This window comes from Gorilla gorilla, chromosome 21 (assembly GCF_029281585.2).
Source record: "Gorilla gorilla gorilla isolate KB3781 chromosome 21, NHGRI_mGorGor1-v2.1_pri, whole genome shotgun sequence".
Taxonomy (NCBI): domain Eukaryota; kingdom Metazoa; phylum Chordata; class Mammalia; order Primates; family Hominidae; genus Gorilla; species Gorilla gorilla.
The window spans coordinates 44728896-44745872 of NC_073245.2; the positions used below are offsets into that span (position 1 = coordinate 44728896).

A 16977-nucleotide genomic window follows, 5' to 3' on the forward strand; every position below is an offset into this window, starting at 1 on the left:
TCTGTCATCTTACTCTATTTTAATTATCTACCCCAAATTTCCTCCTTTTGCATATTTTTTTATATTGCCTTGTTTATCATCTCCAGGCCTGTGAGCTCCTAGGGATGGGTACCTTATCTGTCTCATTCACTGTGGTATCCTCCGTGCTTGGAATGACCTCCAGCATGTAGTAGGAACCTCGGAAATGATTTTTGAGTGAAGGAAGGAAGAAATTTCTTTCTTTCTTTTTTTTTGAGAGAGTTTCACTCTTGTTGCCCAAGCTGGAGTACAGTGGCATGATCTCAGCTCACTGCAACCTCTGCCTCCCAGGTTCAAGTGATTCTTCTGCCTTAGCCTCCCGAGTAGCTGGAACTACAGGTGCCTGCCCACAGCTGGCTAATTTTTTGTATTTTTAGTAGAGACAGGGTTTCATCATGTTGGCCGGGCTGGTCTCAAACTGACCTCAGGTGATCCACCCGCCTCAGCCTCCCAAAAAGTGCTGGGATTACAGGCATGAATCACCACACCTGGCCTAGGAAATTTCCTTAAAACTACAGAATGCTGTGTTGCAGGGAGGACAAGGGTCTGGTTGGCCGTGAGCAGAAGCTGTGCTGTGTGCCTCTCAGTCTGAATAGGGGTCGGGGAGCTACCCGCCTGCCGGGATCCACACCCAGTCACCCCGAGCAAAACAAAGCAGACAGCACAAATTCACAAAGCAATACTGTGCCCTCCTACCCTCCAAAAAAAAAAAAAAAAAAGCCCGATAATGAGGTAAACACAATCACGACCAGGAAAAAGCTTGGCCATGCTTCTTCCAGTCCACCCAAAGCCATTATCTCTAATTGATCTCCAGACATCAGCTGCTGAAGCGTCTCAAACCCTCCTGCACCCTCCAGGTCTGGTTACAAAGCCCTGGCCCACCCACTCGCCCCATGGAGTCAGGTCTCCTGGAGCTGCTCTTTGCTGGGGGTGACAGGGCCTATCTGGGCCCCACATGAAAAGGACCCATCAGGCTGACAAGAGTCAGGGTGGGTCAAGAACCTGTGTAAAAGTCACAACCACTAAATGCTCAGCTGCCAGGGGGCTGAGCTGCCTGAGTTTCAGTGTCTTAAGTAGAAGGCTTGACAAAGCCATCAGGGGTCCTGCATTCAAAATAAAAAGCAAGGAAAACCAGGGACGGCTGCAGAAAAGCACCCTGCCCAAAATATCCCACTAGTTCTGGGTGAAAGAGGCACCCAAAAGCTGGAGTGAGGAGTTTAGTTGCAAAACGGAACAGGACTTAGCCACAAGATCACGAATCCCTTCTGGGTCTTGGTTAGGCTGTGGCGGTCACAAGGGCGGCCATCAGTACAGGGACCATCTGGATGTTTTGAGCTGCTCCTTCCTGGCCCAGCCCAGGAAAGACGTCTCCTTTCCTGTTAGGTCTCTCTTGTCCTTAGAAACAGAGCTGGAGTCAGCTCCCTGGGCTGCCTGGCAGGGGTGTTCTACTGCCAGAGCTCTGACAGGACAGAGCCACTTCCCCCCTTCATTCATGGACGCCCAGGTAGCAGCTCCTGACCTCTGCAAGCTTTTCCCTTGACACACACAAAGCGTCCCCAGGCCAGCCCTGCATGCAGTATTGCTGCTTATGGCACCAGGCAGCTCTCCTGCTTGCACCAGTAAATTACGAGTGCTTCCTGCATTTTTTTCCCCAGATAATAAAGTTGAAAGGCCACCTTGGCATTCTCGCATTTGTGGGGGTGGAGGTCTGCAGCCCGGAAGGGGCTCGAGCCTCAAGGAGCTGCTGGGGACAATGAGCTGTTCAGGTTCGGGGTATCTGCCAAGCCCACCAGACACTGGCTCTCCAGACAGGGTGGTGGCTGTTTTCCACTTTCCCACACAGCTTCAGGGAAGCGAGAGGAAAGAAAAGACACAGACCTCTCCCAGCTCAGGTTGCCCTCACAAAACAGAGGAAATGCTCATTTTCTGTAAGAATTTGGAAATTGTAGTAAGTTTCTAGAAAGCACCCCAGGATGTTCAAGAACATATACTGATTGCAAAAATAATGTCCCATAACAAAAGATGTTTGACAATGAGCTTTTCACGCCTCTCTCTGTTCTCTTAAAAAAAAAAAAAAAAAAAAGCTTTCTGATAAATCATTCCCTCTCAGGTTTAGAAATGCCCTATTTTCACAGGGCATGGTGGCTCATGCCTGTCATTCCAGCACTTTAGGAGGCCAAAGTGGGAGGATCGCTTGAGCCCAGGAGTTCAAGACCAGCCTGGGCAACACGTGAAGCCCCATCTCTATAAAAAATGCAAAAAATTAGCCAGGTGTGGTGGTGTGTGCCTGTAGTTCCAGCTACTCGGGAGGCTGAGGTGGGAGGATCACTAGAGCCTGGGAAGTCGAGGCTGCATTGAGCTGTGATTGCACCACTGCACTCTACCCTGGGCAACGGGAGTGAGACCCTGTCTCAATAAAAAAAAAAAAAAAAGAAATGCACTATTTTCTTTGGGAGGCCCAGAAGTTCAAGATCAGCCTGGGCAACAAAGTGAGGCACTGTTTCTACTTAAAAAATTTTTTTGTTTGTTTGTTTTTGAGACAGAGTCTTGGTCTTGCTCTGTTGCCTAGGCTGGAGTGCAGTGGTGCGATCTCAGCTCACTGCAACCTCTGCCTCCCAGGTTCAAGTGATTCTCCTGCCTCAACCTCCTGAGTACCTGGGATTACAGGCTCCTGCCACAATGCCAGCTAATTTTTGTATTTTTAGTAGAGACGGGGCTTCACCATGTTGGTCAGGCTGGTCTCAAACTCCTGGCCTTGTGATCTGCCCACCTTGGCCTCTCAAAGTGCTGGGATTACAGGCGTGAGCCACTGCTCCTGGCCAAAAAAAATTTTTTTTTTTAAAGAAATGCCCTATTTTGCATGATACCATTTTAGGAGGATGGGGAATGCTGTGCTGTCCATGTTCAGAGCCCCCCGATCCTAACACTGGGCTCATGGTGCTCCTGGTTCTCAGTCCACCTCTGTTTGTCAGTGAACAAAGAGGCCTGGGATAAAGTGTCTTCACATAATGCTCATGTGGTCAGATCAGTGGTGCTGCTGCAGTATTTTTCCTCCACCAAAAAGGGGATACAAACATTTTTAGGCATTAAAGAAACAATTTTTGGCTGGGTGCGGTGGCTCATGCCTGTAATCCCAGCACTTTGGGAGGCTGAGGCAGGCAGATCACTTGAGGCCAGGAGTTTCAGACCAGCTTGGCCAACATGGTGAAACCCCATCTCTACTAAAAATGCAAAAATTAGCCAGGCATGGTGGCAGGCATCTGTAGTCCCAGCTACTCAGTCGGCTGAGGCAGGAGAATTGCTTGAACCTGGGCAGCGGAGGTTGTAGTGAGCCAAGATTTTGCGACTGCACTCTAGCCTGGGCAACAGAGGGAGACCTTGTCTCAAAAAAAAAAAAAAAAAAAAAAAGGAACAATTATTTTTTTCAAAGTAATGCCTTTTTTCAAGCCAGCAAAACTTTTAAAAAGAAAGCCAACAAAAGAGAAACAATTCCTACTAGATATTAAAACATATGATAAAGTTTTCACACTTAAAACAGTTTGGTAGCTGCTACATGAATAGTCAAGGAGCCCAGTGGACCAAACAGAAGTAGATTCTGTTTTGGATGGAAACTTAGTAAGTTTTAAAGGTGTCATCTCAAATCAGTGGGGGAAAATGGAGTATTTAACAAATGATGCTGAGACAAAAGGGTTAAGTGGAATCTGTATCTCAGAATACGTCAGCATAAGCTCCAAATGGATCAAAGATTAAATATAAAAAATGAAAATAAAAACATGTATGCTTTTTGCTCTGTCAGCTGGAAGGGCCTGCAAGAAAGGATACTTCAGTACCAATGGGCACACATAGTGCCCAGATCTTGTTTTTTTGTTTTGTTTTATACAAAATATATAGAGATGAGGTTTGCCCAGGCTGGTCTTGAACTCCTGAACTCAACAGACCCTTCTGCCTTGGCCTCCCAAAGTGTTGGGATAATGGGTGTAAGCCACCATGCCCAGCCAGATTTTTTTTTTTTTTTTGAGATGGAGTCTTGCTTTCTTGCCCAGGCTGGAGTGCAGTGGCACAATCTCGGCTCACTGCAAGCTCCGCCTCCCGGGTTCATGCCATTCTTCTGCCTCAGCCTCCCAAGTAGCTGGGAGTACAGGCGCCTGCCACCACGCCCAGCTAATTTTTTTGTATTTCTTTTTTTTTTTTTTTTTTTTTTTTTTTTTAGTAGAGACATGGTTTCATCGTGTTAGCCAGGATGGTCTCGATCAGATATTTTGGTTTTTAATATGGTTTTCCAATAAAAGGAATCAGAGCTCCTTGGAGAAATCACTGATTCCAGGATTGGGGCAGGAAATATGCAAGATGAGCCTGGAGTCTTACAGTGCCAGAAAGCAAAGAAGCACTAAAAAACAAGAAACGAACAAACAAAAACCCCAAACACCAATGAAGTATGGCAAAAGAGCACAGGAAACAACTGAAAAAGCTCCAATGGCCAAAGCTAGAACAATTTGTACAACAAAATGAAGAAGTATTGAATGATCATCAAAGCATAAAATAAACAGCTATGAGTCTCAACTTCTATAAATGGCTGAATAAATTAATAAGTGGGGGAGGAGAAACAAATCTCCTATGCATAAGCAATCTAAATAATTTACGTTGATAATTCACCCTAAAAAAGGCAGAACATGACTCCCCACTCTTCAGGTGTGGGCTGCACACGGTGCCTTCCTTCCCAAGTGCACAGTGTGGAAAGAGGGAAAAGTCACTTGACAGGAGAGAAACCTGACAACCATTATCTCAACCAGGTGTGATCAAGGCCAATGGCAACAGTCCTAAATCATGTTGATATTATGGACCCTTAACAGGATGTGATGAAAATGACACTCCATGTCTGTGGTCTTCCTCCTAATAACCCATAACCCCGGTTTTATATAGAGAAAAATGTCAAATTTCTAAATCCTACAAAATACACGACTAGTACTCTTCAAAACTGTCAAGGTTATCAAAAACAAGGAAAGTCTGAGAAACTGTCAAAGCCCAAAGAAGACTAAAGGGACATGACAATTAAATGGAATTAAATGTTACAATGAAAATTAAATGTTGTATCCTGGATGAAATCTTGGAACAGAAAAGGAAATTAGGTAAAAGCTAAAGGAATCTAAATAAACTGTAGACTTTAGTTACAATAATGTATCAGTGTGGTTCATTAGTGGTAACAAATGTATCACCTTAATATAAGACATTGATAATACGGGAAACTGTGTGTCGAGGAGTGGGCAATGTGGATACTCTGTACTATCTTCCCAATTTTTCTGTAAAGTTAAAACTGTTCTCAAAAATAGTCTATCAAAAAAAAAATGAAAACATAAAAATACTAAAAGAAAACATGGGGGATGGAGTGGAGTTAGCCTTTTTAAGACTCAAATGCAGAAGCGATTTGAAGAAAAAATTGATACATCTGAGTACATAAAAATAAAAATGACAACACACACAGCATAGGCAATATCAAAAGAGAGAGAGCTACGGATGGGGAAAAGGAGGCAATGACTAACTCTGGGGAATCCGAAGAAAGGAAATGTAAGGAAATGTAATCATAGCATATGTTAATTGGGTCAGCTATGAGTAATATGCACACAGTCATAATAATATAAACAATGAATAGCAATTTATCTAAATAGAGAGGTATAGATATGTTGCAGGATGGAGGAAGGAGAAATAATAAGTGTATTTATGAGAGGGTGTAAGAGTGCAAATACTTATTTCCTACAGCAAGAAATTAACAACAGCCGGGCGCGGTGGCTCACGCCTGTAATCCCAGCACTTTGGGAGGCCGAGGCGGGTGGATCACGAGGTCAGGAGATCGAGACCATCCTGGCTAACACGGTGAAACCCCGTCTCTACTAAAAATACAAAAAATTAGCCGGGCGTGGTAGTGGGCGCCTGTAGTCCCAGCTACTCAGGAGGCTGAGGCAGGAGAATGGCGTGAACCCGGGAGGTGGAGCTTGCAGTGAGCCGAGATCGCGCCACTGCACTCCAGCCTGGGCGACAAAGCAAGACTCCGTCTCAAAAAAAAAAAAAAAAGAAAGAAAGAAATTAACAACAACAAAAGCCCCAATTGAAAAATCAAGAACTTATAGTATAAGCAGGTTATTCCAAAATAGGAGTTAAATACCAGAAGAGACAGCTAAAACATAAGAAAGAAAAGAGGCTGTCCCTAGGGAGTAGAAATTGAAGTGGGGAGGCTGGGGCAGGGTCTGCTACTTTTCTATATGATTTTAAAAAATGTATTCTAGAGGCCGGGTGTGGTGGCTCATGCCTGTAATCCCAGCACTTTGGGAGGCCGAGGCAGGCGGATCATCTGAGGTCAGGAGTTCAAGATCAGCCTGGCCAACATGGTGAAACCCCGTCTCTACTGAAAGTACAAAAATTAGCTGGGTTTGGTGGCAGGCGCCTGTAATTCCAGTTACTCAGGAGGCTGAGGCAAGAGAAATGCCTGAATCTGGGAGGCGGAGGCTGCAGTGAGGATCGCGCCACTACAATCCAGCCTAGGTGACGGTGAGACTCCACCTCAAAAAAAAAAAGTATTCTATCTATAAAAATAAAAATAATGCAGGCCGGGTGTGGTGGCTCACCCCTGTAATCCCAGCACTTTGGGAAGCCGAGGCGGGTGGATCACCTGAGGTCAGGAGTTCGAGACCAGCCTGGCCAACATGGTGAAACCCTGTCTCTACTAAAAATACAAAAATTAGCCGGGAGTGGTGGCCGGGGCCTGTAATCCCAGCTACTCGGGAGGCTGAGGCAGGAGAATCTCTTGAACTTGAGAGCAGAGGTTGCAACGAGCCGAGATCACATCATTGTACTCCAGCCTGGGCAGCAAGAGAAAAACTCCATCTCAAAATAAAAAATAAACATAAAAAATAAATAAATGCAAAGAAATCAAAACAAGTTAAAAAAGGGTAAAGGGCCACCCAGAAGTGATTTCTGTAGGTGAGCTGCCCTGGGATTGTGGTGGAAGGTCTGGGGGCACAAGGTAGAAGCTCACAGCGGCTTCTCCAACTGTATGTCCTCTCACAGCAGAAATGCTCCAAGGATTGTCCTCTGCCTAGAGAAATCCCAACAGCAGCCTTGGTCAAGGACAGTATTTCAGTTGCTTTTGTTTTCTTGCTGCAGCATAAACCTTCCACAGGGCCAGAAATGTACTGAGACGGGACGAAGGTTTGGGCTATAGATTCTCAGATACTGAAAATGTGGTCGATGGCATTTCAGGCCTTTCCCGTGCTCTCATGGCGGCAGGTTAGGCCCCTGCAGCTCAGCTACACAACAAGAGGAGGTAATAGACGGAGCAAAGGAAAGAAGCCAGAAGCGGACAAGCAAGGCTGGGAGTAGGGAACACAGTTGGTGGGATGGGTAGAAGGCCGGGAGGCTGGGAACTGAGAGGAAAGTGGTGGCCTCAGTGGGAGAGCCCCGTGGGGAGAGAATGAGGCAGACTAAAATCTAGGCAGCCAAAGCAGCAGACCCCATATCCTCACAAATGCCACAGGGTCTACCCCACTTATTGGTCCATGCACATTTTCAGAAGCAGACACGGATGCTCAAAGTTTGAACAGTCTAGAGAAATGGCTATTCCAAGACAGTAGCAAAATCTGCAAATGGTGAAAAGAGAGTGGAGATGGCAAAGATATGCTGAGAGCTAGAAAGATTCTGCTTCTTACAGCAAAGCTTAACAGCCCTCCTCACCTCCCCAATGGCAGACCTCCAAGGTCTGGAGTGTCACTGGGAAACTGTCTTTGATCATCATAAAATATCATACTTTGCCCTACTTAATGCTTTTTTTTGCCTTGAACATTTATTTAACATTAATAGCACTACTCCCTCTTTTTTAATTTTCCTTTTTGTGTCATTTTGATAAATGTCTTTTGTAAATACCAAATGCCATTTAAGAAGGCCCATCTGAGCTTTTTATGATACTGTGTAATGAAATTTAACCCATTCACATTTTTTATATTTAGTAGTTTGGTATTGTTTGTATTATGTTACTTTATGTAATTTATTATATACATTTATCATATTCCTTTATATTTATTTTATATGTATACATAAATCTCTTTTTTGTGGTTTCTTCATTTAGTCCCCATGTAATCACTCTTGCTGGACTGATTAAGTTTTCTGTGTTTCTTTTATTCACTCTACTGGTTTAGAAGTTCTACATTCTATTTCTAGTCCATGGAGATTACTCTTTAACTTTAAAGAAACATCTCAGAGGCCGGGCACGGTGGCTCACGCCTGTAATCCCAGCACTTTGGGAGGCTGAGGTGGGTGGATCACGAGGTCAGTAGATCGAGACCATCCTGGCTAACACAGTGAAACCCTGTCTCTAATAAAAATACAAAAAATTAGCCAGGTGTCATGGTGGGTGCCTGTAGTCCCAGCTACTCGGGAGGCTGAGGCAGGAGAATGGTGTGTACCCAGGAGATGGAGCTTGCAGTGAGCCAAGATTGCGCCACTGCACTCCAGCCTGGGTGACAGAGTGAGACTCCATCAAAAAAAAAAAAAAAAAAAAAAAAAGAAAGAAAGAAACATCTCAGAACCTCTGCAGCTGCTTTTTTTTTTTTTTTTTTTTTTTTGAGACTGAGTCTTGCTCTGTCGCCAGGCTGGAGTGCAGTGGCACGATCTCTGCTCACTGCAACCTCTGCCTCCCAGGTTCAAGTGATTCTCCCGCCTCAGCCTCTGAGTAGCTGGGACTACAAGCATATGCCACCATGCCCAGCTAATTTTTGTATTTTTAGAAATGGGGTTTCATCATGTTGGCCAGGATGGTCTCGATCTCTTGACCTTGTGATACACTCGCCTCAGCCTCCCAAAGTGCTGGGATTACAGGCGTGAGCCACCGCACCGGCCACCTCTGCTTCTTTAAGAGACCATCAAAAGTCACACACATTGAGCCACAGCTGGAGACAAGGCCATGTTTCCATTCTGCTATTACTCCTCTGAACTCCCAGTTCACCTGGGCTGCAGGGCAGCCCGAGGAAGGAAAGAAGGGAATCATCACTGCTATCAGGCTCCTAAACATGGTTGTCTAAGTCAGTACTCTTGGGTTCTCCATGATAAGAACCCCATGAGTCAGCACTGTTTGAGTAAGTGACAGTCTCTCACAGTAACCCATTAACACTCCTTCTCCTTTGTGTCTGCCTATATTTTGGGGGTCTTTCTGGGCAGGGGGGAGATTGAGAGGGTTCATAAGAAAGAGAAAAGATAATGATTAAAAAGTAAATGTAGTTAGCCAAAAAAGTGGAAACAACCCAAATGTCCATGAACAGATAAATGCAATAAACAAAATGTGGTTAATACAAATACAATAAACAAAATGTATGGTTAATACAATGAAATATTATTGTCATAAAAAGGAATAAAGTTGGTCAGGCGCAATAGCACACATGCCTGTAATCCCAGCACTTTGGGAGGCTGAGATGGGCAGATCGCTTGAGTTCCAGACCAGCCCAGACAACATGGCGAAACCACATCTCTATAAAAAAAAAAATACAAAAATTAGCTAGATGTGGTGGTGCTCGCCTGTGGTCTCAGATACTCAGGAGGCTGAGGTGGGCAGATTGAGCCCGGGAGGGCAAGGCTGCAGTGAACTGTGATCGTGTCACTGCACTCCAGCCTGGGTGACAGAGTGAGACCCTGTCTCAAAAAACTAACAAAAAGGAATAAAGTTCTGACACATGCTACCACATGGATGAACCTTGAAGACATGATGCACAAAAGGACAAAAGGACATCTGATTCCACTGACATGAGGTGCCTAAAAGAGCCAATTGCACAGAGAGAAAGCAGAATAGAGGTTACCAGGGCTGGGGGAGGGGAGGAAGGGGAATTATTGCTTAATGGGTACAGAGTTTCTGTTTCGGGTGATGAAAAAATTTTGGAAATAGATAGTTGGTGATGGTTGTGCAACATTGTGAATATACTCAATGCCACTCAATTATATACTTAAACGTGGTTAAAATGGCACATTTTAGGTTTTATATATTTATCACTGTTTTCTTAAAAAAATGAATGTGGAGAGTTTTTCAGGGTGGGCTTGTTTCCTTCTCCATTTAGGGGGATGGAAGCCTGAGAAAGTTCCTGCTGGAAATCTGAACCTCGCTCCCTAGTGCTGACTGAGGAAGCGCTCTCTCCTGGGCCTGGCTTCCAAGGAGGGGGCTTCCTCGGAGTCCTGGCCTCCTTCTCCTCTGTTCCCCAAACTGGCTCCAGCCTCCCCTGGCCCCAGGTCCTGCTCCAGCTGTTACCTCTCAGCTTCCCTCACCCAGGCCCTCTCTGCTTGCCCAAATACCATTTTAAAAATAAGCCAGGCCCGGCGCGGTGGCTCACACTTGTAATCCCAGCACTTTGGGAGGCCAAGGAGGGCGGATCACCTGAGGTCAGGAGTTCAAGACCAGCCTGACCAACATGGAGAAACCCCATCTCTACTAAAAATACAAAATTAGCCGGGCGTGGTGGTGCGTGCCTGTAATCTCAGCTATTCAGGAGGCTGACGCAGGAGCACCGCTTGAACCCAGGAGGCAGAGGTTGCAGTGAGCCAAGATCGCGCCATTGCACTCCAGCCTGGGCAACAAGAGCAAAACTCCATCTCCAAATAAATAAATAAATAAGCCAGTGCCTCTGAACTTCCTGGCACTAGCCCCTTCTGTTTTCTGTCCCAGGTGACAGCTCTGTGGCTGCTGTTTTGTCCCCTCTACTAAGAAGAGCTCACTGTCTGTGAAGGGGTCTGCTCCTCCTCACCTGCCCTCCAGGACCCAAGGAAAATTCTGGGCCAGGACAGAACAGTAGAGGAGAGGGAGGCAGAGGTTAATGGGGGCAAGCTAGAACTTCCATCATGTGGGCTCAGACAATGAAGCTGCACCACTTCACACACTGCTGTGAGGACCATTAAAACCATTAGCGGGACATTAGCTCTGCTCCAGGAACTGCAGAGAGGGAGGCAAGGGAGGTGCCCACAGTCCTCCAGAGGTGAGCCCTGAGCCTCTCTGGGCCTCGGCTTCCTCTGGGTGGGCGAAGGAGCACAGTTGTCTCTCTGCTTCCACAGCTAATTTCTACAAGGGGCCTGAAATCTTCCTTCCCTGCCCCTTCCAAGAAGATGGCTCCTTCCTCTGTACAACTAAATACAATTTCCATTTTATATCTTTATAAGAGTATTCCCAAATAAAAAAACTCTTTGATCAGACCACACTCCACTATTTTCTGCTCAGTGTGGCCACTTTGATGACAGCTCTTGGGGTCTGTGTCTTAGGCTGGAGGTGCCGAGAGGGTGGAGTCTAACCCCCATAGCAGTGCCTTGTACATTGAGGACACTATAAATATTGGATGCATTGAACCAGACTTCAAGAAGAATCTTTCTTCTTTCTGTGAATCTTGTTATTGAATTTTCATATTATCTAATACCCTCTGCAGAGAAGGACTCATTTTCTAGCATATTAATCTGATACAACTGGCCTACAAGTAACATGATTCTGCCCAGCCCTCAAGAAAATCCCACCACCTGCGTATTGATCAAAGCAAAGTGAGGGAAAATGTTCTCCTTATCTTACCATTTGTCTCTTGGATACGTGATGTTGGAAATAAACAGATTATTGAGATTTTTTCTTACCCAAAGTTTTCAGACATAGAGCTTTGTTCAGCATTAATAAAATATTTATCCTGGACGGGCACAGTGGCTCACACCTGTAATCCCAGCACTTTGGGAGGCTAAGGCAGGTGGATCATGAGGTCAGGAGTTCGAAATCAGCCTGGCCAACAGAGTGAACCATGTCTCTACTAAAAATACAAAAAAAAAAACTAGCCAGGCCTAGTGGCGGCCTCCTGTAATCCCAGCTACTCGGGAGGTAGGGGCAGGAGAAATGCTCGAACCTGGGAAGTGGAGGTTGCAGTGAGCCGAGATCGCACCACTGCTTTCCAGCCAGGGTGACGGTGTGAGACTCCATCTCAAAATAAATAAATAAAATAAAATAAAACAAAATATTTATCCTGGTTACCGGTTACTTTAGAATTGGATTTATTTTCCATGTAACCTGCATTAGAAATTTGCAAACACTACAGATGTCCTCTTTTGGCATTTTGTGGTCAGAGTGATGAAACGAAACCACTCTCAAAGCCTTGTCTTGGGGCATCGGATTTGACAGCAGCCGAACCTGTCCTGCGGCTGTGTTTGGATGGTGGGGAGTCATTCGCCCACCCTGGCCTGCCTTTGCTGCACAGGAAATAAGCTAGTAATTCAAGTATATGTATTTTTAGTTCTAACTCAAGCTGAAGAATCAAAGACTGCTGGGTCCTTGGCCCTTCCTTGATGCTGCAGATAAATAATCTGGTGAGCCATGTGATTTCATCTTGCGCCACGTGCCCAGCCATAAAACAGGGATAATGGCACTGCCTAAGAGGCTGAGGCCTTGAGAGCTCATTGCTTTGCACGGAGTGCTGAAGACTGACAGATGAAGGGCTCTAGGCATGAGGCGGGAGGCTGCTTCACCTGCCAGGTGGTGAAAGGCAGGCCTGAACTTCCATCTCCTGCCGCACTCAGAAGAAGCTGGCTACATTCAGAGGCCCCCACCTGGAAACTACAAATGAAGCTGAGGAAGTCACATCCAGCCCCACTGTAAGCAGACGCCACCTCGATCTTGGCCCTGCCCCAGCTGGACTCCCAGAGCACCCTGGAGACAAATGCTCTCCACAGTCCTTTCTTCCTTTGGGAGCTACCGGAGCCTCACCAGGGCAATTCCTGCATCTCATGTCATGAACTTCAGTTCATCCCCTGATACTCATCAGGTGCTTATGCACCCAACACTGCTTTCCCCCTTTTGCTTCGGCAACAGAACTCCTCACATTCTCTGCTGCAGCCACACCAGCCCCTCAAATCTCTTGAAGGCTTGGTCCTCCCTTGAGCCACAAGGCCTTTGCATAAGCTGTTCCCTTGGCCTGGAACTCTCTTCCCCTCAGATTCCACTCTCAGCTGAAGCTCCCTTTCTGAGGCACAGCTTCCCTGACCCCTGCCTCAGTCCACCCTCCAAGCCCACCCTAAGTACCCCCAGTGCCACGTGTCCTTCTGCACCATGGCAATGCCCCACTGATCACTTCCTCCATTGTTTATCACTGCCTGCTGTGAGCTGGGCATTTGTGTGCAATCCTCTGGCTGGTGTCTGTCTCCCCTAGATCAGAAGAAAATACAGGGATGCCAGCTGGAATCTCAGCACTTTGGGAGGCCTAGGCGGGCAGATTGCTTGAGCCCAGGAGTTCGAGACCAGCCTGGCCAACATGAGGAAACCCTGTCTCTACAAAAAATACAAAAAATTAGCAGGTGTGGTGGCAGGTGCCTGTAATCCCAGCTACTTGGGAGGCTGAGGCAGGAGAATCGCTTGAACCCAGGAGGCGGAAGCTACAGTGAGCCGAGATTGGGCCACTGCACTCCAGCCTGGGTGGCAGAGTGAGACTCTGCCTCAAAAAAAAAAAAAGAAAAGAAAAGAAAGAAAATCTAGGGGTACTTCTGTTTCTGTAAATCCTCAGAGCCTGGCTCACAGAACAGAGCTCCATAAATATTTGTGGAATGACTAAATCCTCGTTAAAGCACCTAACCCATAGTCTTAACTCCCCTCCTTCCATTGACGCAAGTGAAGATACAGTTAGGATTTTTAACCAGATCAAATATCTGATTTGTTAGTGAGAGATCGCAACTTGCACGACACTGACCACTACTGGTTCTAGTGGTGACCCGGATTTAGTGCCATTCTGTATGAAACAAAACCAGGGGGCTGTGCTCCCGGCTGTTTGTGTGGTTTTGTGCTTCATTCTTCATGGGCACAGATGAGCATGGTGATAACAGTGTTTACGAAGCCAGGTGCCGGTGACAGTGAGGATGGCTACAGGAAAGAAAGGCCACAGATTGCTCTTCAGTGGCAGTCAGAGGAGACCTAATGCAGAGGTTGCACAGTGGTGCTGGGATTCTATAACCAACAACAAAAGCGACACCCTCATTACCGACACTCCTGCAGCCCAAACTACTTCGCCTTTGTGCGTTGGAAACCCAACCCAAGCCCATTTTCCCCACTGGAATTATTTGTGATGATGTGAAGTTTTTGGAGATGCAACCATCCCAGAACAGGCACGCTCAGATGAGAAGACGTAGGAGACACAGTTCTAGCAAACAGTTCTACCGCTCAGAGCAAAGCCTACGTCACACAGCCTCTAGGGTCTGGGCACAGTGTGGGGACAGGAGGGCTGGCTGCCCTGCCTCTTGAAAGGAATACGCAGCTCTGCAGGTTCAAGCCACCCAGCTGAAGTCCTCAAACTGGGTAACACGGGCCAAGATGCCACCTGCACGTGTCCTGCTACATCACCATGGATCTGGCCAAGGAGCCACCACCCCCTCGGAGCACGCATGCTGGGGTTGTCAAGGAGACCAGTGCACAGGACGGCCGCACCCAGGGCTGGAGACCGGCAGCACAGGACAGCTGCATCCAGGGCTGGAAGACAGACTCGAGTTCTGACCCATCTTTCAATGGGAGAGAAAGAATCCAATCCCCTGCTAGGGCCACAAGGACATGATGGGTTTGGATGCCATAAGAGATGAGAACACTCCAAGCTGAAGGCAAGAAGTGATTATCCTGGTTTTAGGCAGTGGTTGGGGGGTGGAGGTGGAGGGGAACTCACCTAGTCCTTCTTTGAAAGACAGTCAGGCTACTTGCTTTGCAAAGGGTTAGGAGGTGGACTGTGTGGGAAGGCAGGCGAGAGGGAGTTTCTTTTCATAGCCTGTTTCCATGGTGTCTCATGGCCCTTGGCAAACCCCAGCTGGGGAGGCTTGGACGGCCAGGAGGCCCCAGGTCCACCCTCCAAGGACTATCCCCTAGTCCTCTGGGCCCCAAGAGTGACAGAGGCCACAGGCAGGCGGCTACTCTCTCTTGCCTCCCTGGGGGAAGGTGGCAAGAGGCCAGCGATAAAGGGCAGAGCAGAGAAAGAACAACTCCAGGGGCCAGGGCTGCGACTCCCTCCCTTCCATGTCCCCTCCTCCCCCTCCTCCCACGAGCCCACCCAAGGGGAAAGTTTTCTCCCTGAAGACCTGCAGGGCTGTCTGCACAGGAGACCCTCTCACGAGAAACACATTCTTGCCTCCCCCCTCTCCGCCTGGACAACCCAGATAACCAGATAAGGGCCTCTTTGATTTCCCGTGTGTTTACACAAGCTGTGGCCCCAAGTCTTGGAAAGAATCAACCACCGCCAGGCAAGTCAGGACGCCTCCATGTGGGGTGAGGGGAGACGGCCGCCTTACCTGCTCCTGGGAATTCATCACTCGAAGCTTCATCTGCTTCAGGTAGGTGGAGGTGAGGGGCATGTTGTAATCAATAATCCCAGAGACCAGTGGAGATGGAGGCTCGTTTTCTGGCAGAAAGAACAAAAGGAAAGCCCTTTCAGTCTGTGCTGCGGGCCTGTCGCCCACATGGAGCATTTAACAGAGCCTGTGGAAGAGGAAGCCACCTTGGAGAAGGGACAGGTCAGATGTGGCTCACCCACATCTGGCCCAGAGATGTGGACTGCATGGTGTCAAAAATATTTTTTTTTATTAGATGCCAGTGTTCTATTTAGAGATTTCACACGTTAAAAAACAATGAGGCCGGGCGTGGTGGCTCATGCCTGTAATTCCAGCACTTTGGGAGGCCAAGGCAGGAGGATCCCTTGAGCCCCAGGAGGGGACACAGGCCCCAGGAGTTCGAGACCAGCCTGGGCAACACAGGGAGATCTCATCTTTACAAATAATAAAATAAATTAGCCAGACATGGTGGTGTGTGCCTGTAGTCCTAGCTACATAGGAGGCTGAAGTGGGAGGATCGCTTGAGCCCAGGTGGTCAAGGCTGCAGTCTGCAGTGAGCTGTGATGGCACCACTGCACTCCAGCCTCAGCAACAGAGTGAGACTCTATCTCTAAAAAACAAACAAAAAAACCCAACAAACCCACCCCCCCAACACACACACACGTTTATAGGAATTTCTGGCTTCTTTGAAGAACATAAGGTCTGGCCACATGGGGCCTCCACTCCCGAAGGCAAGCAACCACTGCCACTTCAGCAGCCACTTCTTTTTTTTTTTTTTTTTTTGAGACAGAGTTTCACTCTGTCGCCCAGGCTGGAGTGCAGTGGTGCGATCTCGACTCACTGCAAGCTCCGCCTCCCGGGTTCACACCATTCTCCTGCCTCAGCCTCCCGCGTAGCTGGGACTACAGGCGCGCGCCACCATGCCCGGCTAATTTTTGTATTTTTTTTAGTAGAGACGGGGTTTCACCGTGTTAGCCAGGATGGTCTCGATCTCCTGACCTCGTGATCCACCCGTCTCGGCCTCCCAAAGTGCTGGGATTACAGGCGTGAGCCACCGCGCCCGGCCAGCAGCCACTTCTTTTAGGCAGGGTGTGTGGCTCCCATTTTGCCACAGTCCCCACCACTCCTTATCATATTGCACAGCTTTGCTCATTTGCAAGTATCAATTATGATACTTGCCAGACCCTTGAAGGCATCTGTGTTTCCAACCATTGTCTAAGTCAGTTATCTTCCAGGTGAACACATGCCACTCTCACCTCACCCAATCCTGCCACCCCATAGCATCCCCCAAAAACATTCTCAGGTGCCATATGCCTCCCAGGTCTGAGCCAGGCCTTCAGTAGCCCCCAAATTCTGGCCTCCTTCATCATATGCAGAGGAACATTCTCCTCCCATTTATTCCTTTGTTGTCCTGAAGATCAAAGTGATGCATGTTCTTTTTGCAGAGAATTTGCAAAGTACAGAAAGATGTAAAGAAAAAATTTAAAAACCATAATTGCACCACACAGCTTGGCATATGCTTCTGTTTATTTTTTCCCTGTGATTTTTCTTTTTTACACATGATCTCATAATGCATACAGAGAATTCCAGTCTGCTTTTAAAAAGTTTTTTTTTCCTTAA

General features: G+C 47.2%; 1 protein-coding gene across 1 annotated transcript in view; it reads right to left on the bottom strand.

The window, feature by feature from the left end:
- The window catches only part of NOL4L (nucleolar protein 4 like), a 143085-nt gene that overhangs the window by 53117 nt on the left and 72991 nt on the right, over positions 1 to 16977 (bottom strand). The window contains exon 4 of the mRNA XM_031004912.3: positions 15319 to 15428. Within this exon, the coding sequence (XP_030860772.1) occupies positions 15319 to 15428 (110 nt within the window). The remainder of the gene's footprint in view (positions 1 to 15318; positions 15429 to 16977) is intronic.